The sequence below is a fragment of the Brienomyrus brachyistius genome, chromosome 17 (assembly GCF_023856365.1).
Source record: "Brienomyrus brachyistius isolate T26 chromosome 17, BBRACH_0.4, whole genome shotgun sequence".
Classification (NCBI taxonomy): domain Eukaryota; kingdom Metazoa; phylum Chordata; class Actinopteri; order Osteoglossiformes; family Mormyridae; genus Brienomyrus; species Brienomyrus brachyistius.
Genome location: NC_064549.1, coordinates 4,585,341 through 4,612,633, shown reverse-complemented (window position 1 = coordinate 4,612,633; position 27,293 = coordinate 4,585,341). Strand labels below are relative to the sequence as shown.

At 52.0% G+C, this 27,293-nt stretch overlaps 1 protein-coding gene across 3 annotated transcripts in view; it reads left to right on the top strand.

Annotated features, from left to right (window-relative positions):
* The first annotated feature begins 1,389 nt into the window (after positions 1 to 1,389).
* cux1b (cut-like homeobox 1b) overlaps positions 1,390 to 27,293 on the top strand; it is a 44,543-nt gene continuing 18,639 nt past the window's right edge. For 2 of the 3 annotated variants that reach the window (XM_048980254.1, XM_048980253.1), the window contains exons 1-10: positions 1,390 to 1,656; positions 13,453 to 13,563; positions 18,864 to 18,911; positions 21,191 to 21,269; positions 21,773 to 21,910; positions 22,397 to 22,520; positions 22,603 to 22,679; positions 22,860 to 22,926; positions 24,977 to 25,025; positions 27,185 to 27,289. In XM_048980254.1, the coding sequence (XP_048836211.1) occupies positions 1,465 to 1,656; positions 13,453 to 13,563; positions 18,864 to 18,911; positions 21,191 to 21,269; positions 21,773 to 21,910; positions 22,397 to 22,520; positions 22,603 to 22,679; positions 22,860 to 22,926; positions 24,977 to 25,025; positions 27,185 to 27,289 (990 nt within the window). In that variant the 5' untranslated portion in view covers positions 1,390 to 1,464. The remainder of the gene's footprint in view (positions 1,657 to 13,452; positions 13,564 to 18,863; positions 18,912 to 21,190; positions 21,270 to 21,772; positions 21,911 to 22,396; positions 22,521 to 22,602; positions 22,680 to 22,859; positions 22,927 to 24,976; positions 25,026 to 27,184; positions 27,290 to 27,293) is intronic. The other variant, XM_048980255.1, reaches the window with a different exon arrangement.

Here is a 27,293-nt window from a genome sequence, read left to right as displayed (position 1 = left end):
GATGACTCAAGCGAATATGTGATTTCATTAAATCTTGAAAAACCGTGCTTAATTCGAATCCTTTAATCTCATAGGATATATTCTGCAGTTTTAAGCGAAATTCAGGGTGGTCTTTAAATCATTTCATTCTGTATGATTCATTAGGAAATGATTAAAAACACCAGAATTGGTTCCCTTTAACTAGGCCGTAGCTAAAAAACAAAGCAAGCAAAACCCTTTTCTGCTTTGGTAATTTAATACGTAGCGTAGTTCTCAGCCTATGAAAAGCATAGCAAGACAGAACGACATTAGTAAAAATACAACTTGGCTGTGGTAAATTCGACTTTTAATGGGCGCTTTACGACCCAGAAGCCATTCTTCTTATATTTAATTACAGCCAAATACAGAATATGTGTAAATGCAATTTAGTTTAAATTTACCATTACTTGTCTTGTCAGCAATCCAAAATAACGAGAATGGGACATGTTTGAAAAGAGTTTTCTAGTGGTTATATGTTCTGCTCAAAGATGTAGCCTAATAAGTTTAAAGAATAAACTAATACAGTTGTTCAAGGAAGTGAAGCGGCTAGTGTTTTCGGCTGTATTGTATGTTGGGGGAAAAAAACGTACAGTGATGAAAGCTACTTATTTTAAAAATGAGATGAAAAATATTTTGACTGGTGTTGGTTAAAATAGTTCGCTTTGTGAACAGACCTAGTGTAGTTCATTTGAGTCGGTTTGGGGGGGGGGATGAAGACATAATGATTGTGGACTGAGGCGGCCACCAAGCCTGCGCGGTGGTGGGTGGCAGGTGCACTTCCAGATGTGGCCATTAAGGGGCACTCTTCTCCATCTTTCAAGTTCAAGTCCGCGGACGGATTACAACAGTGTAGATCGAGCAGAAAAGGTCCCGAAACCCTGATCAGGAGATACAGCCAGAAAATGGGCGGGCTGATGGATGTAGTAGTAGAAATTTTTTGGATGTTAACCCATCACTTTACAAAGATGTACGGATTTACAGCAAATAAAATGAAATACCGGCAATTCAACTTGTGAACTTAAGATACCAAAAAGGTGTGTTGTAAAAAAAAAAAAAAACAGCCAAATGATATATCAGACATGATTTCGGTACTGAAAGAAGAAAACGTTTTTTTTTTTTACAGATTTTATTGGACGAAATCTATTGTATATACATTATTAAATGAACAAGGGATATAAAATAGCATACTTGCGATAAGTTCAATGATTTAAATCAAATTATGAAACCTTGGTATTTAAATAACTGTTAAAAACGTGTGCCTCTCTGACATAAATAGAGATAGCAGCTTCGCCTTCGTGCGTTCCCACACAGCGCCGGGCTCCCGATCTACCCATGATCCAGTCCACATTTTACCGGTCAGAAAAGCGCCGTTTCCCGTTCGATAACTCCGTTCTGCGGCCCTGTTCGATACGGCCGCTTGCTGTTCGATAACTCCATTCCGTGGCGATGTTCAATAAGCGAAGGCCCTGTTCAATCACTCCGCTCCGCGTTTTCTGCCATCCCCGCCGCTTCCCCGAACTCCAGCCCCTCGCTCTCTCTCTGTCGGCCTCTCACTTCGTCTCAATATGTCTCAAGATGGCGGCCAGTGCGGGATCGATGTTTCAATATTGGAAGCGCTTTGATTTACAGCAGCTGCAGGTCAGCCCTTTTCCCTCCCTCCCTAATGCCTTGCCGTGTTTTCTTCGGGGCAGTTGTGGGGAAGGTGGTCGCGCAGCGTTCGCTTAGCCGTCGGACTCCGGTCTCCCCAGCACGCTGACGCTTGCGGCTGCTCTCGGAGCCCCTATCCTCCTCCCGCATCGATTAAAAGCGGCGCTCCTGGCCGATCGGAGATTGATCCCCTTTGTTCGGCTTCCATCGATCGGCCGCCGCGGGCATACGGCAGCGTCGGGCGCCTCGGGCGCGTCACGCTGACCCGGACCCCCGCCGACGGGGCGCTTTGGCTGAAATGCCGCGTTGGCAGGCGGGCGCCCCCCGGGGGCGCTTCTGGGTGTTTTAGGTGGGCTTATCGGCGGGGGTGTCGGACGGGGTGTTCGGTGCGCTTTTCACGGACTGGTTTCTGTTTGAGGGGAGCACGTCCGGCCGCTCCGGACTGTCGCGGGTGGCGCTGTGGCTCCCGGACGGCGGCACCGCTTCCAGCCCAGTGACTTTTAAAAACTTGTTTTCTCGGGCTTTTTCCCAGCTCTCCGAGCATTTTCGGTGTATATACCGCGTTGGTACCGCGGCGCACCCCGAATGTGTCCGTCGCGTGGTGCTTTGGGAACGCTCGCAGTGGGACGTTAACCAGCTAGTTATGTTGGTGGTATAATTAGCCCGGTGTCCTCGGCTTGTTTACCCCGCCACCCCCCTCCCCCGAGTGGCCAAGTTTAACGCCGCTTTCCCCGGGCACTAACAGCCCTCGTTAATCCGCTAGCAGTTACACCGCGGACTTTGCTGTTTTTGAACCACTCCAGCTTTGTTTTTCCTAAATATCCGACAGTAAACCTTAAACCAGGAACTTTAAGTTTCTACTTTATTGATTGCAAGCGGACTGTCCTGTACAGTGTTTTGCTGTTGGTCTGTGCAGTATGTTTTTTTTATATATTACTTCATTTTTAAGTACTTTCCTTGAAAGACTCCTCAGTGTCCGAAGAGCATGGCTGCTAGTAACCTGGCAGATCTTTCCTACACGCTTAATATTGTGTGTCTGCTGGGGGAGGGGGGGATATGACGTTCATCATTTTATTTTCATAAAAGTGTAATTAAAGTCTGTCCTTAAACATATCCACATCAAACTGGGGGGGGGTCACACGTCGGTTGGGTCGGGGATGTGTCGCAGACCGCATGGTTCGGTTGCTTTTCAGTAAATAAAGGGTATCCTGGGTGATTGACTATAAAGGGCTCACCGTGAACCTCTGTTCCACACTGGGGGGGGGGGGGGGGTGCAGCTCCCCAGTCTTTTCTGGGGCTTTCCATGTACCGCAATATCCATCTATCGGACTGTCGAGTAATTTGCTGATCTTTTGGGCACCATTAAGGCCTTAATTGGATGTTGGTAATTGGTAATGGGGGGGGGGGTTTGACCTGTACTGCCTTCCCCCCCGGGGCGGCCTGCAGCTCTCCAGCCTTTCTTGCGGCTTTCCATGTACCTTACTACCTGTTTATCAAACTGCAGAGTAACTTGCTGAGATTTTGGCCACCATTAAGGCCTTAATTGGGTGGGGACGGTCCTGGGACTGGACTAGATTAAAAAAGTTGTTGGGTCGATCTGTGACGAATGTAAGACGGTTTGTGGGAGTTAAAACGGTTAAGTATTACATGGCTAACGTGTTTTAATGTGGCCATTTGCAGTTGTCGGACAGGGATGTGAAAACGCCTTTATCACTCAGTTTTATGTTGAATACTAGTTTCTGACGTTTATAGTGACCTTTTCGCTTTAATGGAGTCATTTAAAAAATGAATTTAGTAGGATCTCACTGCTGTTCAAATATTATTATCGGCAATGTTTGAAATGGCGATTAAAAGTAACAAGTGTCAGCTTAAAAGTGTTTTCCTTGATGGTGGGTATATTGAAGTGGTATTTTACCTGCCCTATTGTAAAATATAATTTCCTTCACTGAAAATAACGAATGCGCCGTTAAAATCCTTCACCACCTTTAAACTGAGACAGCTTCTGTATTGTGGGACTGCTGGTTTCCCTCCTAATGTATAAGGTGACTGTCTAATCGCATATAACCTTAACATTAACGTATTGTCTTATTATTGCAGGGTGTGTCTGCTTTAAAATAGGTTTGCTTGCAGTTAATTTTGTTAATACACCTATCCGTGCAACTTTATTTGTGCTGAATTCCTTCAGGTTTCATGGCTTCGCCCTCTTCAGGCTCACGTTCCCGTTTTTGTCATGAGATTTGAACCTATGATGGTATGGTCCTTGAAGTGGGCTTCTAGGAATGTAGTCAGAGTACTGGTTGTGTATTGTTGTATTTTAGACCAGACTAGTGCCCTTTTCGGGAGTGTTTTGTGTATGTGGGGTCTGAAGTGCTTGGATTCCCTCAAAGGACGCCATGAGAACATGCTCTCCCACACGTGTTCGAACCCGGATCGGGCCGCGATCAAGCGTTGGCAGTAATTATGAAGGCCCCTCGGATTCTCTCAGAAGACGCTGTGCGTTTCTGGAGCTGCTGGGTTTATCTGGTATATGAAGCTAGCCGGGGTGCTTGCATGTGCGATTGATGATGGTTTATTTACTTTCCCGCTGTGAAGTGGTTTCTGGAATATGGCTATTTTAGGAGCTCTTTTCTGTTTCTTCTGTTCTTTATTCTTTCGATTTTTAACTGTTAAGACGGCTGGTGGTTCCTTAGAATTGCTTAACCCAATAAGCTTCTCTCCACAGTGCCTTTACGTGTATGACGTCTGTTAAAATGGTGCCCATTTTCTTAATTTCTGCTTCATTTGAACTCATCCCACAGACTAGCTTTACTAGCCAGCCTGTCTGCCTGGTGTTTTTCTCCCTTTCTTCCTCCACCTTCTGTCCTGCTTAATCTTAGCCATCAGCTGACAGAAGCTGACATTTCGCAGCCTGTTCTTTCACGTCGTGCTGTGAATAGAGGATTCTCGCAGGGCTTTGGAGGGACACGGCCGCTCACCTGCCTACAGGAGCCTCCACAGTGAGAAGACTCTCCTCTGTGGCCAGAAGGGCGTTTCCTTTGTTCTGTCTTGTAATTAAGTTTGATTTGGCTGTTTACGTTCCGTGCAGAACCAGAACGCCATCGCCTCCGCCCGGATGTGGGAAGGCCGTCCTATTTCCAGACGCTGTGTCGGAGTTAGAGCCTGGTGTTAATTAGTCACCACGCTCAGGATGTTTTATGACATAGCCGGAGGCTTCATTAATCGCTGACAGGTGATGCTCGTTTGGACTTAACGGGTTTTTCCGTTCCTCGTCTCCTTTCTGCAGGCTTGTCAGTTTTCGTAATGAACTTAATTAAAAAACTGGCTTTTTGATTTAAAGGTGTCCAGATGTTCGACTGCCGCTGCGTAGCTCCAGCCTACATTTATTGGGGCCCAATGCCATTCAGTTGCTGTTAGGGAGACTCAGATCTTCCGGTGATATTTACTGCCCCCCTGTCTGCGTTTCTTTCCGTCAGTGTGCAGGATCGGGACGGGATCCCAGCTGAATGGCACTCCTCTTAGAGGTTGCTTCAAAGAATGGGGGATCGGTCTCCTTTCACCACCCTTGTGGCTGCAGTTTTATCAGCCCCCCCCTCTCCAGGGATTTCTGCAGGGTCCTCCTACATTTTACAGACACCCGGACGCCACGTGTGATTAGCTCAGAGTGAAATGTAGCGAGAGACGTAGGTGGAGGCTAAAAGGGTAGCAGTCCCATGGCGACTGGGTGGCCACCAGGGGGTGGGGTGCATAGCCAATGACAGCAAACCTCCTAGATCGTGACCGTTTCCCTAGCGTAGCAGACCGTGCCGGGTACGGCAATACGGCGGCATCGAGGTTTGGGAGGCGGCTGTTTGTGAGAAACCAGCCTCGTATCAGATTACCCACCCCCAACCTTGTCTTACAAGCCACAAGTACGGAAGGGCAGTACCTGTTGAACTGGCTGCTGCCCCCCCCTGGCCGGGGGGTGTTACGATTGCAGCCGTGGGAACGGAACCCTACTCTGAAGTTGCCCCCCCCCCACCTTTTGATATCTTCTCAGATGATGGGAGTGGTTTGTGGAAAACGGCTGCAATCGTGGATCTGTTTCTGGTTTTCTGTACAGTGACAATTGAGGATGCCTGGGTAATGGGGTACCTGGGGCTGGGGGGAGGGGGGCGATAAGGGTGGACCCTGTGAAGCTAACACCCCCTCCGGGCTGCTACATGAGGCAGCTGAGAGTTAACTGTGTGTCGTGTTGGGGAGGGGTCCGACCTGTCACACACAGCCTAAACGTAAACCCTGGGGTATCCTGTGATCAGCGGAGTATTCAGCCGTAATGGTACAATTTTAGGATTTTTACTGAAACCCGGGGAATTCTAATGGCGCTGTTTATACATGGGATGGAAAATCTGTCCAAACAGTGTCTGTCTGGCTCATCGTGAGCTGACACGTCGACTGCGATGCTGTCCGGCCGCTTGCCGGGAGGTGGACGCTTCGTGGGATTTTCCAGATTCCTTATGCTCTGCTGTGAGGGGACCCTGTGTGACCCTTCGTTTTGAAAAGCTCATTTTGGATGCACTTTTATCGCTGAGGTGTTTCTGTACAGTTTGAAGGCTCCAGCTGTCGTTTTTCAAGGCTCCTATTGCGGTTTGCATATCGCCAGTGGGTGTTTTGTAGTTGAAGACCATGTTAGCCCCCCAGGTCTGACACAGGCCCACCTCTGTGCCCTGTACACCAGCAGCCTCATTATGATGGAACTTCCTGAGTAACGGTTGAGGATTTGGGCTGTGCTCTATGAAGTGTGTGTCCTGCTTATTCCTATTACATTGGTGGGATTTTTGTAAAATAAGGTCTGAACTGCCCCCTTTGGCTCAGCCTGCTGTGTTATTAGTTTTCCCCAATCGGCTCCTTCCCGGTCGTGGATTCCAAATGATCCCCACATTTGTCGTCTAGTTCCTCGCGCTCTGGGTTCTGGCCTAAGTAAGGAGCCACCTTCACACCGGACACCCATCCTTCTCTGTTCCACGTGAATCGATTTTAGCAGATTTTTGAAGTTTCCTTTTACCGCTTCCTGCGGCTTCCCAACGTCGTCGGGGTGTCGCTGTCTTCGAGGGAGGGGTTTGCTTGCTTTGACTAGGGGCCTGTTCTCCCAGGGGGCCATCTTTACAGTCTGAAAGCAGGTATTGTGCTGTCAGGCCCTGCAGAAAGAGCCTTTGCTCCTTTCTTCAGGTTTTCTTTTGACCGCCTTTTGAGTGGCATCTCTAGCACAGCCTGTCAGAGGTCCGTTTGGCTCCTCTCGCTCTCTCACCAACGGTCGCCTGTTATAATGAAGAATCCGGTCTGGGTCGGGGTTCCAGAGGTACCGGCTGCTCTCTGTCCATCTGTAGACACATTACTACTGCTGGGCGAACGTGAAACAGACGTTTCTGTCTCACACGCCTAAATATAAGCTTGTGTGCGGCAGCCAAGGTTTCCCTTAACTGGTTAATCCAGGCCTTTTTGTTAATGGAAAAAGGGCTTCTTTGACCTACTGTTATGACTTTAGGTATTTTGCTAATTTATTATCTGTTGGAGGTCTGGTCCATCTGGAGGTTCAGTCCTCATTGGCAGTATGGGGAGCTCCTTCCCGACTTCCTGGGTTGGCTATAATGAGGCCAGGGGTTGGTTCCTTGCTTCAGACCCGGACAATAGGACTCTTAGCGTTTTTCATCCGGGATATTAGTCTGCGGTCTGTTAATGCAAACATGTGCGCTCTGTGTAGAGCAGCTATGCAAATCGCTCCAGGTACGTTTATGTTTAAATGGGAACTGTTAGACACACAGTCTACCGCCCTGGGCGAGGAACCAAACCGCTGTGTTCAGAGAAAGTGGGCGTCTTTTAAGCCGTGATCAACACCTCCTTGTATTTACTCAGGAATATAGGACAGCCTATGCTGTCCTGACCTGGCTCCTGTGATCTTGCGGTGCCATGGCTGAGCTGGGCCGTTCTGCCACGTCGTGTGACAGAAACCAGAGGCTCGTTATTAATTAGCGACATTTCTCGATTGACGGGCTTCCCGTTCCCTCCCCCTGCCCCAAGGGCTGAGCGTGGCCTCCTCTCTCACGCGACCGGCCGCTGTGTCGACTAACCTGGGCCCCGCCCCTAATCTCCTGTTGCGCTGCTGGATGTCGGTAAACGAGCGTCAGATGCGAAGCGTCTCGTGTGTCGGCTGTAACGTCTTTCTGGTGAACTGATTATCAACCCGCCCTCCCCTGCTGTTGTCTTCAAGGGGGGGAGGGGGGTTGCTTGGCATGTGTCAAGTGGATAAATCCTTCACCTGAAGTGTTTGTGATTGTCTTTATCTTTAAGGGCTGCGTTTGCTTACATGCTGAGACCATCTTATCAGGCTCCCTGTCAGCACTGGCTGAGGGGCATGATGGAGACTGTCGTCCTCACAGTCTGGGATGGGTGACGGTTCCATCCGTCTGCCTGTCTGGCCCCGCAGGCCACAGGTTTGCTAATTTAAACTGGGCAAGCTGGTGCTCGGAACTATGACTGTTCTGGCCAAAACTGAAGGGAAAGTATGGCCTTATTCTCAGTGATTTACCTGCTGTCTGGGTCTGTGATGGATGCTGCTCGTCTCCTGTTATCCTTATAAAGGCTTAACGCTTGTTTGGGTTCAGTAAGTTAAACCTGGGTTTATTTCCACGGCTGGGATTTAAGAGCAGCAGGTGAGTGACGCTGTGTCTGTCTGCCTGTCCCCACTGCTTGCTGTGGAGGGGGGGGCTACTTATGGAGCCATGGGCTTTGGGACCATGTCTCCTGGGAATGTTATTTCCTGTATAAAGACCTCAAGCCAGTATGTTCCCCAGTCTGTATTGCATTACCAGTGGAATAAATTAACACATCATCAAATTGTCTGACCAAATAAAGATTCGGTTTCTTTCCTTTGTTATTGTCCTGCCAACCTCCCTGCACATCTTACGAAGTTTGGTTGCATAGCAGATTGTAAAGGAGAATGATTTACAATCAAATATATAATAGTTATTTTTTCATTGTAAATGTACAGCCTGTGATACCAGTTACTACTGAAGAATTTTACCCAGTCTAACTAGGTCAAGTGATGACAGTTGCTGGCCCACCATGCTGGATGATACAGTGTCTGTGTGGTTTTGGACCTGAGAATTAGTGTATATTTTGCCGTAAGCCCAGATTGGAGCGTTTGTTCCATGTTGATGTCTATGCTGTGAATCTTTGTCTCCATGTTGAGTCCGGCGTCGGTAATTGAGTGTGTCTGTGTTCTATTGGAGCTCCTTCACGCTTGCTCTTGGGAGGTGTTGGCGGAGACTGTCCTGGAACGCAGTGTCGCGCTGACTCTGCTCCCAAGGGTCCAGCTCCTCCCCGTCATCGGCAGTCCAGGCCCCTCCGCAGGGGCATCCATGGTTTCCAGGCCTCGCAGCTGCAGTTCTGCCCCCCCCCCCCCATAAACCCATCGCAAGAGTCATCCTCTGATTAACGTCTAGGGCCCCGGCTGAGTCTGGGGTGCCGTGTGTGGGGCCGTCCGTAGATGCTGGGGGTTGGGGGCGGCTCTGGAGATCCTTTATTGGACCTTGATGCACTCCCCAGCAGTAAAAGTTAAACGGTTGTGTGACAAATGATTGTGGAAGCCGACCCGGGCTGCGTCCTGGGGATGCCCGTCCGCCGTCGGATCTATAACTCTAGCGTCTGGCGCGGAGCTACACTCTGGCTGAACTCCGCGCTTTGCCTGAAATTGTTATTATTAGTGACCTGGAAACTTTCATGAGTCCTGGGAATGGAATCCAGATGCAGTCAGTGAGTGGAAAATGATTATGTATCTGAAGAAGTGCGAGCAGTTCACGAGCTGACATGTTCTTCAGCTCAGGGAGGGCAGCCCTGGGTGTCTCTTCCGCAGCCCCCACCCCCCGGCTGAAGCCTGAGGTGATTGGTTGTGGCGCCCCCTGCTGGTGAGCTCAGTCCACCCTGGCTGCATTCTGTTTTTCAAATGGCTCAGGCCTCTAAACTACACATAAATCCATCTTAGCCAGCTATCTATTGACTTTCCTTTTCCATTTTATCTTTTCTTGCCTGGATATGTTTATGCAGAACACAGCTTATCTTCCCATACTTCACTGGAAATCCATCCGTGTGTTTTGAGTGGTCCAACAGCGGTTCCCGCCTGGAGCTCCTAGTTGCTCCTAAGCTGGGGGGTACTCTGAGTGAGTCTGTCTGACCATGGGGTATGGAGAGTGGGAGTTTTCCGTCTGGGTGTGAATGGTGTGTCGCATGACAGTGAGGTGTAGCGTTTAGCTGTGGGGGAGGGGCTGCCAGAATCAGCCTGCTCATCTGGTTTGGTGGTTTCTCTCGGTCTCTGATGCTTTTCACACTTTGAGCCAATCTTGCTGAAATAAGACCCCCAATTGCGTTGTCGTTTTACGCTATAGGCACCCGTCCAAAAAGTCTCTCTCTCTCTCTGTGTTTAACACACTGTAGGCACATCCCCTTCTGAGAAATGGGTGAGAGTTCTGGGTGAGCAGCACCCCCTCGGATGCTCCCAGCTTTCTGTTTGACAGTTAACCCCTCTTCCTCAAACTGGTATAAGCCCTTTTTTTTTTTTTTTTCTCCTCACTTTGAATTCCAGTCAGACGCACAGCCTCATGGTGTCAGTGGGGGTGGCGCTCCCCCCTTGGACGTCCCGCTGGCTCGCCTGAGGAGCCCGGCAAGGACCCCTGTTTCTGAGGAAGAGCGTGACCAGCCGGCAAGGCGGCTCGCCCTGCCCGCTCAGCCGGGATAACGGCATGCAGAAGCTTTCAGCGATTTAATCCACGCCGGCGGTGCGAATGAGCCTGCTGGTTCCGGTTTAAGTGCTCAGACCGGTTTTTCCAGATCGCTTGTGGACAGGAGGTCTCATGCAGAAAAAAAAAAAACTGATCTTGTGCTTCTTTCCTCCTCCGCTGCATAAATTATTGTTTTAAAGGAATTTATACGCTCACTTAGCCTAAGCAAAAAAAGTTTATCCATCTCGTTCCCCCTCCCATGTGGTGTTTGGCTGATCTTGCACAGGCTCCAGGGTTTAAAGACGGCCCTCTGCCTTAGCATGTCTCTTTAATGGCTGCCTGTCCTCACCGGATCTGCCGCGGGAGCCAGCCAGCTGCTTTGCCTGGTAGCAGCTGAGCAGTTTTAGTGAGTTCTGGGCTCCCAGTCTGTCTACACCTCCACCGTCTGGTATCTCAGCCTGTAAATCCACACACACTACGCGTGTGTAAAAAAAAAAAAAACATGGCCGTCACCTGCCAGCTCTGCGTTATCCTGTGAAACATGGAATTCAAAACTGGCAATCCTTGAAATGTCAGGTCTCTTTGCATGGCAAAAATGTCAAAAAATGGCAACTGGACTGCAGAAAGGTGCTCGTATGAGTGACTTAATTCTGTACTGAAATGTACAATAGCTGAGTGCTGAAGACCAGAATGGATGGTTTGCCGGTTTGGAGTCCAGGTTTTTCCAGTCTGGCAGTCAGCACCCCAGTAGATACATAAACACTGGTGAGCTGTGGACTAACCGGCTGCCTTTTGCATCAGATGATTTCCTTCTGAGATCTTTGTTTGGTCTTGCCGTGACACTCGTAACAGCCTCAGTAGATAAAATGGGGAGACGTAACGGCCGTAAGATGTGGCGCAGCCCTGACTCTCAGGAGCAGCGGAGCCATCGCGCGGTTGACGTCAGAAAGGGCGCGGCGGGGGTGGGATGGTTCGGTCTGGCGGCGTGCTGAACCCTGGCCTGCATTTTGAGTGTCGAGATCGGTGTTCCGACAGATACGCATCTAACCACCGCGGCTTGCATTCCCCAGGGGACGGGGGGGGGTGTGTTGGTTTTTGTCTGGTGTACGGCGACAGCCGTGGGAGGTTCGGCGAGGCCGCGGGAAGACGGGGGCGTGACCGCGTGTGCTGAGCCCTGGGGCAGGCATGCGGGCGACCGTTAGGCGGATTCGAGCGTGGGCTGGCAAAGGAAACGCAGCGCGACCTCAGAGCAGAGCTCTCGCTTCCGCACGTGCACCTCTGGGTGGGTGAGGGTGCCATCTCCGCTTCCTGTGGGGGGGGGGGGGGGTCAATATGCGATACTGGAGCATGCATTGTGCCCCCTAGAGAGAAACAGGAAGAGCGGATCAAACGTGAGAGCCTTGTGTCGGAGCCTGAACACGGACCGTGGCTGCTATGGTGCGCTCCACTCTGTGATCCTCTCTCTGAGTCCTGAGGGCTCCCTGTCTGCCTGGAATCCTGACCAGCATGTCACGGCACTTCATTCATTGATGGGTTTTGCTGGCTTCCCCTGGCTGTGAGCCTGGTGCAGTCTGAAAGCCCCCCTCCCCCTATCTGACCTGGATAGAGGTAGAGATGGGCTGTCAGTGATCACTTATGATTAGCAGAGGACCTGAGCCGTTATGGCCAGGTCTCTCTCACTGTTGCTTCCCTGTCTCTCTCTCTCTCTCTCTCTCTCTGCCGTGCCTGTCCTCGACGTTGCTGTCTTGCTGTTCTCAGGCTGGGAGTAAGCTCTGCAGGTTTTGCCCTTCATTCTCTGCTCCCTGGGCCCTGCTCTGAGAGCCTCTCATCATTTTCATCGAGCTCCTCCTCCTCCCTGATTTCATTAAAACCACTGTGCCTGCCTGGTGGGGCCTCGGTACAGGGCTGGGAGTTATGCCCCCCCCCCTGGCTGATGGGGCCCCCGGGGCCCAAACTGCATGGCGAGCTCGTGCGCAGTCTGACTGTAATGCTCCCTGTAATGCTTCCTGTTTTTCACAGATGAATTCTCAGCCCGAAAGTGCGTCCTCGTGCGAATGCTGTAACCCCCTTGCCGTTTGACCCCATTCACACTGGAGCATCGTGCCTCATGTGAATACATATATTTTGTTTTTTAAACAGAAAACAGTCTTGTTGGGTGGGCTGGGGGGGATGTATAAAGTTCCCCATAGGTATTGAGGTACACTGCTCAGGAAACATTGGACCAATAAAGCCAAAAACATTGGACCAATTGGTCAATAAAGCCAAACCCTCACAGAGGATGATTGGACTGCCTGGGTGTCACCAGCCCCTTCCACTGCCCTCCCCCTCACAGCCTGGGAGCCAGTTTATCCCTGCATGCCCCCCACCCTGACTGAATTTGGCCTCACTTTGACACTGACTCGTTTTGACGGTCTGGCACGGCTGCCCACGAGTCCTGTCCCCAGGGCGCCGTTATTTCTCACGGCTCGCCCACGCGCTCCGTTTTCGGCCAGCGCCCCCCAACCCCACCGTTGCCGTGGCTCACGTGCAGCTGATAGCATCTGGCAGCAGGGCCCCCCAGGGGGGCACGGTAATCTGTCTCATCAGCATTTACTTGCTCGCAAATTAACGGAGACAAGCTCGGCGGCCTGAGCCAGCAAAACGTTCCTATTAACAGATTACGCAGCCATTAGGGGGCAGGAGCAGGGCGGATTTAGCGGGGGCGGTCTCGGGGGGGTTGGGTGTCTAGGTGTATCCAACTGCTGTGAGCTGTAGCTATGCGTCCTTACGCTCTATGGGGTACAGGCCAGTGATGCCTGAATTATTGTCCAGCTGAATGATAGATGAGAGAGACACGTCAGCAAATTCCTCCTGGTCAGTTTTTAGTGGTAACTTTAGCTTTTATAATTGTACAGTTATATTGCTGTTCTGTACCTTGGCCTCTTCACCAGTGGATGGGGAGCTGGGATCCAGGTGTGGTTTGGGGTGGGGTCGCTCGATCTGCTGCATCCGCCCGTCAGCATGTGATGAAACTGCTGTCCCTCCCCCACACACGCAGAGGGAGCTGGATGCCACGGCGACGGTGCTGGCCAACAGACAGGATGAGAGCGAGCAGTCCAGGAAGCAGCTCATTGACCAGAGTCGGGAGTTCAAGAAGAACACTCCGGAGGTGAGCGCCCCCTGTGGGCCGGGAGGCTCCTTGGCCCTTCTGCCTGACCCACTTTGGGCAAACTTTCCTTTCATTACAGTCATTTCTTTTGCTGGAAGTTGGTTTTGCTGACGGCGAGCAGCTCTGCTCAGACTATTTGTGCTTTGTTTACACACAGTTATTTAAAGCCATTAATAAAAAGCGTCGTCAGCAGCTCTCTGCAGACCCCCCTCCCCCCCCCCCCCCGCATGCTCTTGAAAGAATATTTCTGGATTCTGATGTGCTTTGCATTTCATGGCCGAAGGGCATTTGTGTCCTTAGTAAACTAGCTGCGCGGTGAGGTCCAGCCTCCTGCCCTAGCGCTGCGTTACTGCCCTCGTTTTCAGCTGCGGTTTGTCGAGCAGGCTGCGATGGGCCCTGTTTGGCGATCCCATCAGTGACCTGCGACTCTCAGGAATGGGGGCGGGGCTATATGGAGTGAGAGGAAACGCGCGGATCGATGCTGTCGGCGTGTTCGGAGAGCCGTGTACATCAGGGCTTAAATCACGCTGAATCGCCCCTGTCAGAGAGGAAGCTGCCGGTCGGGACTGCCCCTGCACTCGCACTTTTTGAATATGTGCAACACTGTGCCTCTGATCTCTGCCAGCTTCTGGACGGTTCTGCGGCCAGTTGGTGATGTTCACACCACTGAAATGTAAGGTTTAGTAATTAATCTCCGTTGCGACGTTTCACTCAGTGGTTTTCACGAGCCATACGTCATGCTGCTAGATGTTCCCTCTTTCCAGGAGACCTTTGTTTCTTGAAGGTTCGCCAGTATTCAGCCGCTTTGCCTTTAAGGGACCGTCAGCCGTGGAGTGCATTAACTCTGTGCATTCCGCTCTGTCCTCTTGAATTCCTCGCCATATCTCAAAGCGGTGGATTAATGGAGGATGCGACCCCGTGGTTTCCAAACCGCTCATAAATCACGCCTCTTGTTCTTTTAAGAAGTCAAGGACTTGCAATTTATGTTAGAGCTTAATAAGCCGTTACCAGAGGAATGGGTGCGTTCGGCCAGTGGGCTTTGTTCCTGGGGATTCTGGGAGGAGCGTGGGGGTGGGCTGAGGTGGGGGCACAGCCTGAATGCCTTCGCCTGCTGTCGAACACCTAAAACATCAAGGAGGTTCCGGTTGAGTTCACTTGATGTGGTCCTCCTGTGGGTCATGCCGCCAGGTCACCGTGCCCCTGAGAGTGAGGGCAGCATAGCCTAGAGAAGCCTAGTGTAGCTGGACGTGGCTTAGCGTAGCCTAGTGTAGCCTAGCATAGCTCACTGGCCTGGGAATTATGGCACTCGTTCATTTAGCTACCCCAGATGTCCTGTCTCCAGGAGACGCTCCTGTTCTTGTGGGCATTTAACGTCTGTGTATATAGTGCCCCCACCCCGCATTTCCATTCTGCCGTATGCTTGGCTGTTTTCCGTTTCCCTATACACATTGGGCCCCATCCCATTGACTCAGCGGAGCATACTGCCGCTCCAGTGCTTCCTGTTTTATTCAGCGATATTCATCATCTTCGGCAGGTGCAAGGCAGCAGCTAAATGCAGGCCTTGCCTGGCTGTCATGTGATCACCAATGAACACAGCAGGTTTACTGCCCCAAGAGGTGTGGTTAGGCTCTATTCCGCCTCCATGCGGCACGTCCGACGTCCTGGTTTGTGTTGCCACAAAATAGTGCCTGCAGCGTTGCTGCCCCCTTTAGGCAGGAGCCTTCATTGACGCGAGGGTGTCATTGACTGGCTTCCCGTCTCTTTATGGCTGGTTAACAGCCAGTCGGCATCCTCACCCCACCCGTAACCGGATCAGCCAGCTGCAATTCCTCTGCGATCCCCTTTGTGAGGAAAGCCCCCCCCCCCACCCCGTAAGGCCCGCCTGCATTACAGCTGTTTGCCGTCTCCATTCTGTGTGTTTACAAGCAGTATGTCCCACACGGGCTGACCGCCATTTGTCAAGGAATGTTTTTCTCGCAGTGCCCTAGAGAAGCAAGGTTTTTTTTAACACCCTTTCTGACGCATTTAGGTGGACCCCCCCCCCACTCCATCTCTAACTTCGTATGGCTTCTGATTTAGTACCTGCTGCGTTCCAACCCAATGAGAGCAGAGAAAATTATGTTAGCGGTGTTGCTATGAATATGAATCAATGAAGGCCTGGGATATAATGTAACTCTCACCTAAGTGCTAGTGCCCCACTGAATTCTGGGCCATGGTGGTGTGCAGTCGCGGCGCCGGCCCCGTCCTGTGGTAACGCCACACCAGTGTCGTGTTTAATTTTTTAGTACTTTAAGCATTATTGACAATCGCGTCGGCTTTTCCGGAATGATCAGCCGGTGTCGGCTCGGACAGCTCCAGTCGCTGAGGGTAATTCTGGGCCTTTCGTAATGACGTGTTCAGACCCAACGCGCCAGGCCGACGCCTCCGGAGGGATGGAAGGAGCTTTTGTCTTCGCGGTCATCTGTTCAGGTGCGTTGACCTCGGTGATGCTCGCTGCGCTGGATGGACGCACATCTCCTCCCTCAGGCTGGGGCCTGTGTGTGAGGTGAGGGCCACAGACTGGCGGGGGGGGCGTCATCCCCCCCTCTCCCCCAACTTCCTCCGAGGTCGCTGTGGCGATGAGTCACAGTCTGCGAATGCAGCCATGCGTGGCCCTACCGAGTGGCGCTAATGCGCTTGCTCCATTTGTTGCCCCTTTTAACGAGGATTGCGAGACGCCCCATTTCCCCCACCTTCGGGTTCTACTCGCCGCCCCCACCTGCCATTATCATTCTGCCTGTGGCTTGAAGCAGTCCCTCATGTTGGAGTTTGTCTCCCCTGTGTGTGTGTGTGTGTGTGTGTGTGTGTGTGTGTGTGTGTGTGTGTGTGTGTGTGTGTGTGTGTATGTGTGTGTGTGTCGTCTTTTACATGTCTTCTGTATGTGTCCTGTCCTTGTCGCCAGTTTGCCATTTGCTTTCTGTTCCCTTACCTCCTGTCCTCTCCTGTGTCCCGTGTCAGCTGTGTGTGTTTCGTTCCCTTAGACAGTGTCCTGTGTGTGTAGCCTGCCAGCTGTGTGTGTCCCCTTCCCCTGTCCTCTGTGCAGAGGTGGAAATTTCAGGTCCAGAAAGTACAAATCCAGACCAGGATTTAGTTTCAACCAACCAGTTGAGTATAAAGAGTCACAGTCTCAGAGTACTCAACCGGTTGGTTGAACATAAATCCTGGTCTGGATCTGTACTTTCTGGACCTGAAATTTCCACCTCCTGCCTCTGTGTGTTACGTGCCTGGTGTGTCTGTCCCCTTTGCCTACGCCCTGTCCTCTGTGTCTCGTGTGCCAAGCATGTGTGTCCTGCTCCCCTACCCCCTGTCCTCTGTGTGTTGTGCTCCAGGCGTTTGTGCCCTGTTTCCTTAAGCCCGATGCTTATGTCCTATGTGTCCCATGTCAGGCATGTACGCCCTGCTCCTCCCACCCTGCACCATCCCCTGCCGCCTGTCAGGCTGCCAGATTCGTGCTCGGCTCTGAACTGGTGTCACGAGCCCCAGCCGCCTCACCGGCTCACTGACAGGCCCTTCCTGCTCCCGCTGGCTTTGTCCCGAAGCCGGCCCGGCCCTATAAATACTCTCTCCGTATCCGGCTGCCAGGCAGATCTGCTTTTCTGCATTAATAGCTTTGGTTCTGTGTCCCATGTCCTGAACCAGGCTGCAGCAGAACTCAGCTTAGCTGCCGTGTTCTTTTGTCACGGGAAACACATTAGCACTGACGTCACGGCGTGTGTTAGATGTCAGGTCCCCTCCCCCACAAACACACGGCGCTGTGGTGCCCAGGTGGCCTTTGATTCGCTTCTGTCGTCGCCCACCGACGTGCTTTATGCCTCGAGGCCCCCTGACACTGACCCCATTTGTTTTGTTCCCTCGGCATCCCATGTGTCTGAGGCTGAGCAGGAGCTAGTGGTCTCTGGGCTTTTCATAATTTTTTTTTTTTGCGTCCCTCCCTGGCGAGTCCGTCTTTCACTAACGGCAGACTTGATACTGAGCTGTCGCTGTTAGTCCGCAGTGGGTTTTCATTTCCTTGGCCTTCTTGTCTCAGTGCCCCCCCCCCCTCCCCCCCGCCTAACATCTGTGTATTTATATGTTTGCTCACTCCCCGCCGTGGTTTATGTGCCGGTTTTTCCTGTCGCTGGCAGTTTGTGAAGTCGGGTGGGCGTGATCTCATTTGCGGATGAGCGCTGACCGGCAACCCCCCCCCCCACCGCGTTCTGTCTGCCAGGTTGGATATCGTTCTTAAACCTGTTACTGAAGACTGATTCTCTGCCATGACGAAGTGACTGTCGGGCGCTTTTAATGGGGGGGAGGGGGTCTTGACTGTGCTGTGCCTGGCCCCTCAGTGTCCTGTCATTCCAACTGTTATAATGGAAGGTTCACATCTGCTCATTTAGGGCAGTGATTATAAGGGCCTGCAGGTGGTGTCACGGTTAAAGCGACAGATTTTGAGCAGTATGTTGCCTGCTGAGATTCCTTTTGGATGATGGTCTTCGGCTGGCGTGGTGAGCTGGTTTGGGATGGAGTGCCTGTGGTTCATGGGAGCCTAAGAAGCAGCTTTCTAGGAACAATGGCGCCTCTGTGTTGCCAGGTTACTTAAGGGCCTCGTCCCTGAAAGAGCTCCACTGGGTAATTAGAGTGGGAGACTCGGCTGTTTTTGGGGGTAATCTCATCCCGTCAGAAACGGAGGTTTCCCTGAAACACGATGCTGTAGAAGTGCCGTATTTACCTGAGGGAAAGCGCTCTTGCTTAAGGGGCAGAGATGGTCTTCCTGCACTTGGGGGGTCGTTTAGTCTTGCAGTGTTTCTCTTCCGCTGTGTAATGAATGCTGATTTATTTGCTCTTGACTGGCTGGCATCCCCCTCAGCATTCTGCTGGGCAGCTGCTTTTGCTACTAATCTCTGTGTGTCAGGAGGCCCCCGTGTTGTAAGCGCTGTGTCTCTGTCTGCCTGGTGACTCCTAATGCCCTCTCCCTTCCTCTCAGGAGGCCCCCGTGTTGTAAGCGCTGTGTCTCTCTCTGCCTGGTGACTCCTAATGCCCTCTCCCTTCCTCTCAGGAGGCCCTCGTGTTGTAAGCGCTGTGTCTCTGTCTGCCTGGTGACTCCTAATGCCCTCTCCCTTCCTCTCAGGAGGCCCCCGTGTTGTAAGCGCTGTGTCTCTGTCTGCCTGGTCACTCCTAATGCCCTCTCCCTTCCTCTCAGAAGGCCCCCGTGTTGTAAGCGCTGTGTCTCTGTCTGCCTGGTCACTCCTAATGCCCTCTCCCTTCCTCTCTGTTCCTCACAGGACCTGCGAAAACAGGTGGCTCCTTTGCTGAAGAGCTTCCAGTCAGAGGTGAGTCGAGTCTCTCCACTGGGATGAAGGGTTGTTGGGGTGCCGATCGGGTTTGGATTCTGCCCACCTTGACCACAGGGCCCGACTCATTTGCTGTGTGACATAGTGCTGGTTGCACTTCCTGTGGGGGCAGGTGGCCTTTATGTGCTCGGGGTGCAAAGCCAGCCTGTCCCTCCCCAGGACCCAGAGGTGCCATCCTGATACTGCCAGGTGTTGCGCCTCTCCGGTGATGTCCTTCACAGACCGCTGGGGAGGCGTAGGATGCATCCGTGTCAGGAAGGAGCGTGTGTGTGTGTGCGTGTGTGTATGTGTACACGTGCCCAACCATACTGCTGTCTGTGCAAAGTCTTTGTAAAGTAAAATAAGCTGAATATCTGACAGCTTCCTCACAGCGTAGCAGCAGTTTTGCTTTGCTTGATTTCGAGACGGAGGTCATTAGCAGGGTGTGCCTTTTGCCACCAGCGTGGATGTTGCTGCTCTATAAAGTTCCTTTACTACACCCCCCCCCCCCCCAATTGAAAATGGACACAAAAACCATTTGCTGTTGGACCTAAAAAAGAAAATGGATGTGCTCCCATCCTGTTCTGGTCTTTCTCTGGAAAAAGGATCATTGCTCTTTCTTGTTAGTCAGCAACAAATGGAGCTGCGTGACTGGCCATCACCACTCACCCCGTAGATAACATGCGTGCGTGCTCTCTGCTCGTATCCGATGGCAACAGAACGCCCCATAATCCTACTTCCACGGTGATGGAAGAGGTGCAGGGTGAACTGGGATCCAAGGCTCTGCACCGGTAGCACTGTGCTGCTCCTGCATGTTAAAGCCCCCTCCCCCTTCTTGGAGTCTGTGTTGCCGCCGTGCCTCGACAGGCCCAGCTCAGCGCAGGAAAGAGCTCCATCTAGAGTGGTGAATTTGGCCCTGTCTGCTCTCACCCAGATGTTATTCTGCAAGAACATCTGCAAAGATTTAGTTCCCCGTCCCGCAGGAGTACAGACTGACTCGTGCATATCGCCTGTTTCCAGTGGCTGTTGACCTGTGCAGTAAATCTCCCCTAAATGAGGCATTAAGCGTGGGCCTCGCAGTCGTTACGTAGTTTGTTTTCTGTGCGTACAGGTTCGAGCACAGGCAGAAAGCCGAGTCCCTGTACCAGTCGGAGGAGGTGCTGCTGTTTTGGGCCTTAACCATGTGGCTGAGGAACCTCTCCTAATTTGTGTGTGAACACGGGTCTGACTGAGCCTCTGTGCCGGTTTTGCTCACCTTACCACCGTAATTGGGGCTCCCTGCAAGTGGGAATTGTCAGTTTGCCTGCTGCTTTGCGTTTTCCCCTTTTTCCTGTAGGTTCAGAAGCCTTTGTCGTCTCTGTGGCATTTGCTGCTGCTGGGCCTTAGCTAGCAGTTAGCTGGCGTTAGCGTTGGCAGCATGGTCTCTTTCGCGTGATTATAACCCTCTCTGTGGTTCCTGTAAATGTCCTCACCCTCACTGCTGCCATCTGGTGGGCCGAGTGACCGCTATCTGTGACTCGCATCAGCTCACTATCAGTCGCTCTGTGATGCCCACGTCTTGTAACTAACTTGACAGTTTAGATACCACATTAATCGTATCTCACATTACATGTTCTATATTCCCAGATGACTTATGACTCCTCATCAGAGATTAGATTTCATGTCTAACAGTTATCTTTCTTGTCCAGGCAGCTTATACTGTTGGATGTGATGCAGTTTGAATGATGGGCTGTGTGCGTGCCTGTGCGTGCCTGTGCGTGCCTGTGCGTGCCTGTGCGTGCCTGTGCAGGCGTGCCTCTGTGTGTGTGTTTCTGTGTGCCAGAGGCATTGGGGAAAGACACCCTGTCAGAAGCTCCAGGGAGACACCATTTTATTTACTACAGCAACTTACAATCAGCTCTGCAATTTTCTCTTGGATTCAATAACTATAAACCTAAAGCCCCCTCCCAAAGCTGTTGAGTTGCTAGTGTGAGATCACATCCCCCAATGCCCCTGATCGACGCACCCCCTAACCCCCTGACCACGCTCTTCTTCTGGATCGACACACCTCCTGACGCCCCAACCGCGCACTCTGTCTGGATCAATGCGCCCCCACTTTGGTCATTCTCCGGATCAACGCGTCCCTTGACGCCTCGACCATGCACTCTCTCTGGATTGACGCGCCCCCTGACACCCCGACCACGCACTCTTTCCGGATCAACGCGCCCCCTACCGCCCGCACCCTGCACTCCCTCCAGATCTACGTGCTCTCTAACCCCCCAACCATGCTCTCCCTCCAGATCGACGCCCTGAGTAAGCGGAGTAAGGAAGCTGAGGCCGCCTTCCTCAATGTCTACAAGAGGCTGATCGATGTCCCAGGTACCAGCTCTCTGTTCTCCCCTCATGCATCCGTCTGCTCCTCTCTTCCCGCCTTTTCTCTTTCTGTCTGTCATTGTTGCTCTCCTACCCTGAGCATCTCCCCCATCCCTCGCTTGCGGTCCCTTTGGGGGCAGGGGGGTAATGTAATAATGTAATGGTATGATTGCATAATTAACCCAGCTGTCTTGTTAAAGAAAATCAATTGGAATGGGGTGTAATTAGGCATTTGACATCGAGCGCTGATGACGGGGCCGCAGGGGGCCGCCGTGGGTAGCAGGGCGGGGGGGCTGATGGTTGAGTGTGCTCAGCACAGATGGATGCACAGGGTTGCCTGTCCTGTATTAAGCGAAAAAATCAACAGGAAAGACAGGGTGTGTGTTAACGGCATGAGCTTTAAGGTGTAATTCCTGGGGGGGGGGGGGGGGGGGGGGGGGGGGGCTCTGTCTGATGTGTGAAGCAAATACTGGTGTGTGTGTGTGACACGGTGGATGCCCTCACCACAGACCCCACGCCGGCCCTGGAGGCCGGCCAGCAGCTGCAGCTGAAGGTGCAGAGGATGCACGACGTGGAGATGGAGAACCAGAAACTGCGTGAGACGCTGGAGGAGTACAACAAGGAGTTCGCCGAGGTCAAAAACCAGGGTGAGGCAGCTTCCCCTGTTCTCTGTCGCCTCCTGCTGCCTGTGCTGTGGAAGACATGCTGACAGCCCCCCAGCCAGACTCTGGAAAGCCCATGGCCCCCTCATAAATCCCTACAGGCTGTGGCCATTGATCTCCCGCAGCCTAAATGTTTACAGTGCAGCAGAGCGATTAAGGGGCTGAGAGCGTCATGTGGGAATGGCAGCCTATTGATCGTGTGTCAGGGCTGAAACACTGTGGCTTAAATCATGGCTGGGGCCGGGGGGGTGGATGTAGGGCTGCCCCCTAACTGTCACCCAGTGAATTGCACCTTGCTAGCCTGAATCGGAACCATCAAGACAAATTGGACTGAACCTGGGTCCCCAGAGTCTTTGTTTGCCGTGAGTGGCGGGCAGCCATTACTGTCTGTGGGGTGTCTGCTCTTCATGAGAACTATGAGGGTTCTATCATTCTTACCTGTGAGTAACATGTTCCACCTCCTCTGGTCAGAGGTCACAATCAAGGCGCTTAAGGAGAAGATCCGTGATTACGAGCAGAGCCTGAAGACCCAGGCCGAGAGCCTGGTGCAGGAGGCGGAGCTCAAACTGCACAGCGACTATGCCGAGAAGGAGAGGTGAGTCGACGTCCGCCCGCCCGCATTACCCGGCCTGACCTGCAAGGGGCGCCTGCTGACGACATCCCCCCCCTCTCGGCAGGAAGCTGCAGGAGAGCCAGTGCTCCATGGCCTCACGACTAGAGGAGGCCAATCATAAGGCCCAGGCCCTACAGACAGGTATGGAACTCAGAGAGAGGCAGACCTCAGCTCGGGCTCTGGCCTGGGATGTGAGCAGCTGTGGTGTGAGCCAAGGGCTCATGCAGGCCGCGCTAAACGGCGTCAGCGTTCATCTGTCTGTCCATCCGTCCAGTCAGCCCCCTAAGCTGCGAGCTCAGAATCCACACTCTCTTCTTACAGCACTCGATTCGACTCAGACGGAGCTTTTCGACCTGAAGACCAAGTATGACGAGGAGACCACAGCCAAGTAAGTGCTGGTGCCTCCCCCGGTCCTGCTTGGGGACAGGGGCAGGCAGCTCACTGAAGCGGGCAGGATTGTGTCGAGTCTCGTCATTAATGAGCACTCCTGGGTTCTGGCAGGAAGACGCACACACGGAGTCCAACAGAGCGCTTTGTGTCTCCTCAATGGCTCCTTGTTCAGTCTCGCAGGACTAATTATGGCAACACAGAAACAGCCCCACTATGCTGCCCCCCTCCCCGTTTCTGTTCTCTGCATCTGACTGTATGGTTGTCACCTCCCCTCCCTCACACATGCTCTGCACACACCCTCGGTAGATGCTCCTCCATGCCAAGTGTGTGGGGATCGTCTCTCGTTGTCTAAATGTTAAGTGGATGTGAGGTGAGATTAAAGCACAGAACTTCGTTTGAACCCGGCGGGGTGGTCGGGGTCCCTGACTACCAGTTGCTGGGTCTCCTCTCTCCGCTGTGGCTTAGGTGCTGTTTCCTCCACCGTGCTCCTCCTCACTCTGTCCATCTCTTCTTTCTCCTTTATCTTCTTCCTCTCTCTCTCTCCCCCCCCCCCATCCTCATGTGTTAAAGATATCAGCTGAACTGTGTTGGAGAGCACAGCCCCCCCAGGAATAAGGGGCAGATTTGTTTCACTGCCCCCCAGCTCAACCCCTACTGGGTTGTGGTGAATCCCTCCCCTCTTGCCCACCCTCTGGGGTCTCCTCAGCCCTGTCAGCTGTAGGGTGGGGACTATGCCCTTTAAAGGCGCGGCCTGGTCTCCATGGTGATAGTTCAGCTCTGGAGGTTCCCCACCGGTCTCAAGATGCCTGGGATTCCCTACTGTATCGATACACACTGTATCGATCGCAGTCTCTGTCAATGGCAGTTTGACCCTGACCCCTTCTGCTTGCGTGACCTCGTCAGGGCTCCCCCTGGTGCTTGGGATGAGTATATGCAGTGGGCTTCTCTTACAAAGGTCTCCACCAGAAAGCAGAGAGGGGCTGGACTGACGTTTAGGGTTCGGATTTGAGAATGAAAATGTCTCTGGTCGTCATGCGTCTCCAAATGCCTGTGGTGGTCATGGCCTTTTGGAGCTGCTCTCACTTTGTCTCTCCGCATGTTTGAGTCATTTCTCACTACACTGCAGCCAGACCCCACGAGTTCCTGAGAACGAACCTCAGATTACACGGTTTTAATCCCAAAATGCGCTTTAATCCCAGGGTTATTTATGAATTCCCGGAGCTGGTTCTCATGAAATGGTCAGGCTGTGGGCATACAGCTTTTGGGCCAGAATTGCATCACAGCCTGCCTGATGTGCGCGCTGAAGGCTCATTCCAGCAACATGCCTCTCTCCCCTCATTCCGCCTTAGCGCTCCTGGCCTCATGTGACATCTCGCACGGGCAGCTTCACCGGCATGTCTGTCCCAGAGGATGCTGGGAAACGCAGTCCCACGTACAGTATTGCAATCACAGAGGCCTTAAATATTACCGCTTTAGAGGAAGTGTAATTCACGTAATTCAAATATAATTAATGCAAACTCACCTCTATTCTGGCACTGGGTTGTTAATTTAAGTTGTTTCGGGTGTTCCCAGACACCAGACCTGGAAGCCATACTGTGAACGGCTGGTTCACACCCTCCTCTGAAAGTGTGATCACTGCAATCTGCCATCTCATGCGGCATACTGTCTCATACCTGGGCCCTTCGGGTCCTGCTGCATCTGGGCGTGAGCAGAACTTGTTTTCTGACCTGATTTCCTGTAACGGCCAGATGTTCTTACCCCTCAGGCTGGAGCCCCCCCCCCCCCCCCAGCCCTCCAGTTTGACTGTGCCTCTTCCCCAGCAACTCGTTTGCTTCATGAAGCGTCTAGCAGCCTTTTTAATCTCCTGAGTGCCAGGCTGCAGCCTCCCTTGGAATCCGAGGCTCCGTTAAGCCTCTTAGTGCCACCACTGCAGTTTGTTTTTTTTTTTTTCTTTCTTTATGTTTATACTTGCATCTTTCAGGATGTTTGTGTGTGAGGGTGTGTGACTCCCTGTTACATTAACAGTCTCAACCCCCCCCCCCCAACAGGGCTGACGAAATCGAGATGGTGATGACGGACTTGGAGCGAGCCAATCAGGTAAGCTTCTGGCAGGAAGCTCCCCCCCCGCACCTTTACACTGTTGTGAGGACAGAACCACGATTAAATATTCTTGCAGACTGTAGACAGTCGCGTGAAAAGGGCAGTTTGGAATCCCGCTCCAGCTTCCCGCTCTGCTGTGACAGGCGACATGGCTCATCGGGGCTGTGTGACCGTGGGAGGCCATTATGATTAAATCCCCACAAGCGCAGACACACATGGACATGAGTAATTATGAACACAACAGTACTCTGCTCTCCTGACCTTTTTCGTTGTTTGAGAGTCTGAGCAGCACTGGGGAGAGCAGAGAATTGTGGGAAACGACCGAGGCAAGATCTAACCGAAATTTCTCTTTCCACCACACGTCTGTTGGAGAGGCTGGACATTGTGGGGGCTTCAGTCACCAGGGCACAGCTCAAACTGGGAGCCCAGTCTCTGCTGGGTGGAAGCGGGCGCGAGACGCCACGTCCTTTTTGCATCCTTGGTGCTGCTAACCACCTGGGGTCCCTAGATGTTATTTTTAGGACGGATTGAGCTGTGATTTGTCACGTGACCTGCCAGTTATGTGCAGTGTCCTCCGATAGGCTGACAGTGCCAGCTCAGGGCGTGCCCGGTCCCGTCTGCTCACGCGTGCTAACACATGGACGGCGCGCTGGTCCACTCATGCCACATCGGCGCTCTGAATCGGATCATGCAAGGCCCCGAGTTGATCTTCACGGCCAGGTTGGGGGCGGGGGGGGGGGGACTGTCGCCGAGGTGTCAGCCAGCCACCGGGAGCTCAGCTGGGGGGTTCTCAACGTGACAGCCAGGAGATGGTACCACATCTCCATGCACTTTCATCTCTGCTCCAAATTAGGTCAGAGTCGGATCTCACCACCATTGTCCTGTTCAGACCCAGTCCCTGGTTGATGTTGACGTGACAGTGATCCGTTTGCTGTGTCCCCTTTTTGGTTTTCTGTAAGTCAGGGCAAATCCAGCACTGTAGATGCATGCGCACACACACTGGGGCTGGGAAAACCACCTCAGAAGGCATTTCAAAAACCTTTGAATAAAGGTTGTCATTCAAAATTTTAGTATTAATTATACAGTTATCTTACAGGTCCAGCCCATGTACATGTGGTATTCTGCAAGTGAGAGGTGATAACGGTAGCGATAGCTGACCATGATTTTAAGTGAGGAAACTGACGAATAGACAATATATAACACAGGATTTAGCTACCTGCAGGACCAGCTGCAGCAACGAAAGTCGTCTAAATTGCGGTGTGAAATTAAAATCTCAGATGATTGACTTTGGCAAAGCTCTGCAATGGGTTGGTGCCCCATCCTGGGTTATTCCCTGCCTTCTGTCTGTAGCTTCTGGGAGAGGCTTTGAGGCCGATGGACGGACGGACGGATGGATGGATGAATATTTCACAACTAACATAGGCTTATGTGCATAAAATAGGTTTGAATTTAGGTTTTAAGCTATTATGCAATCAAATAGATCCTTCAGTTTAGGCTGTGTCTAACTAGGCTTGGATGGCATCTAATTTTTCATGCCATCCAGACGTGATACCACAGCGTACACTATTTTGAAGGTATTTTCAAAAGTAACGCTAATCCAGTCATTAGCGGGTTTTAGTGTGTCTGAATGGGGTACAAGTGAGGAGAGACCTCGTCAGTTTTTTGTCGTTTCCTTGGAAAATACCTAAGTAAGCATATTTTATTAGAGCTGTGTAAGCAGCTGCAACATAACATAGCTTATTAGTTCCCGTTAACCAGCCTGATTCCTTAATGCATGCTTCCCGAGCCAGTCACAAGTCCTGGATTACATGATTGATTGGTTGGTTGGTGGAGGCAGATATTTTGGTGTGGTGCCGCTGGCTGCCACAGAGAAATGTTAACAGCGGGAACACTGTTTAGTTTCTTGCTGGCTAGTTTCAGCTGTTCTGGATGGCAGAATAAATTCCCAGCAAGTCAGATCCCTGCATTCTATGTGAAGTGACAAGAGTCATTTGGCAAAGCAAAAATGAGGAAACCGATGTTGGATGACTAATAGTAGCCTCCACAAATCCATAAATCTTCAAACAGACGAACATGGATTTTTGCTGTTGATTTATGTAAATACTTAACATTTTATTCAAATACCGAAGTTCAATCCCACATGCCTTGTTTTCCAGAGAGTGGAGGCAGCCGAGAGAGAGGCCACTGCCCTGAGAGAGCAGCTGATGTCAGCTAACAAGTCCCTGCAGCAGGCCGCGCAGGCCCCAAAGGCTACCGACGCGGTAG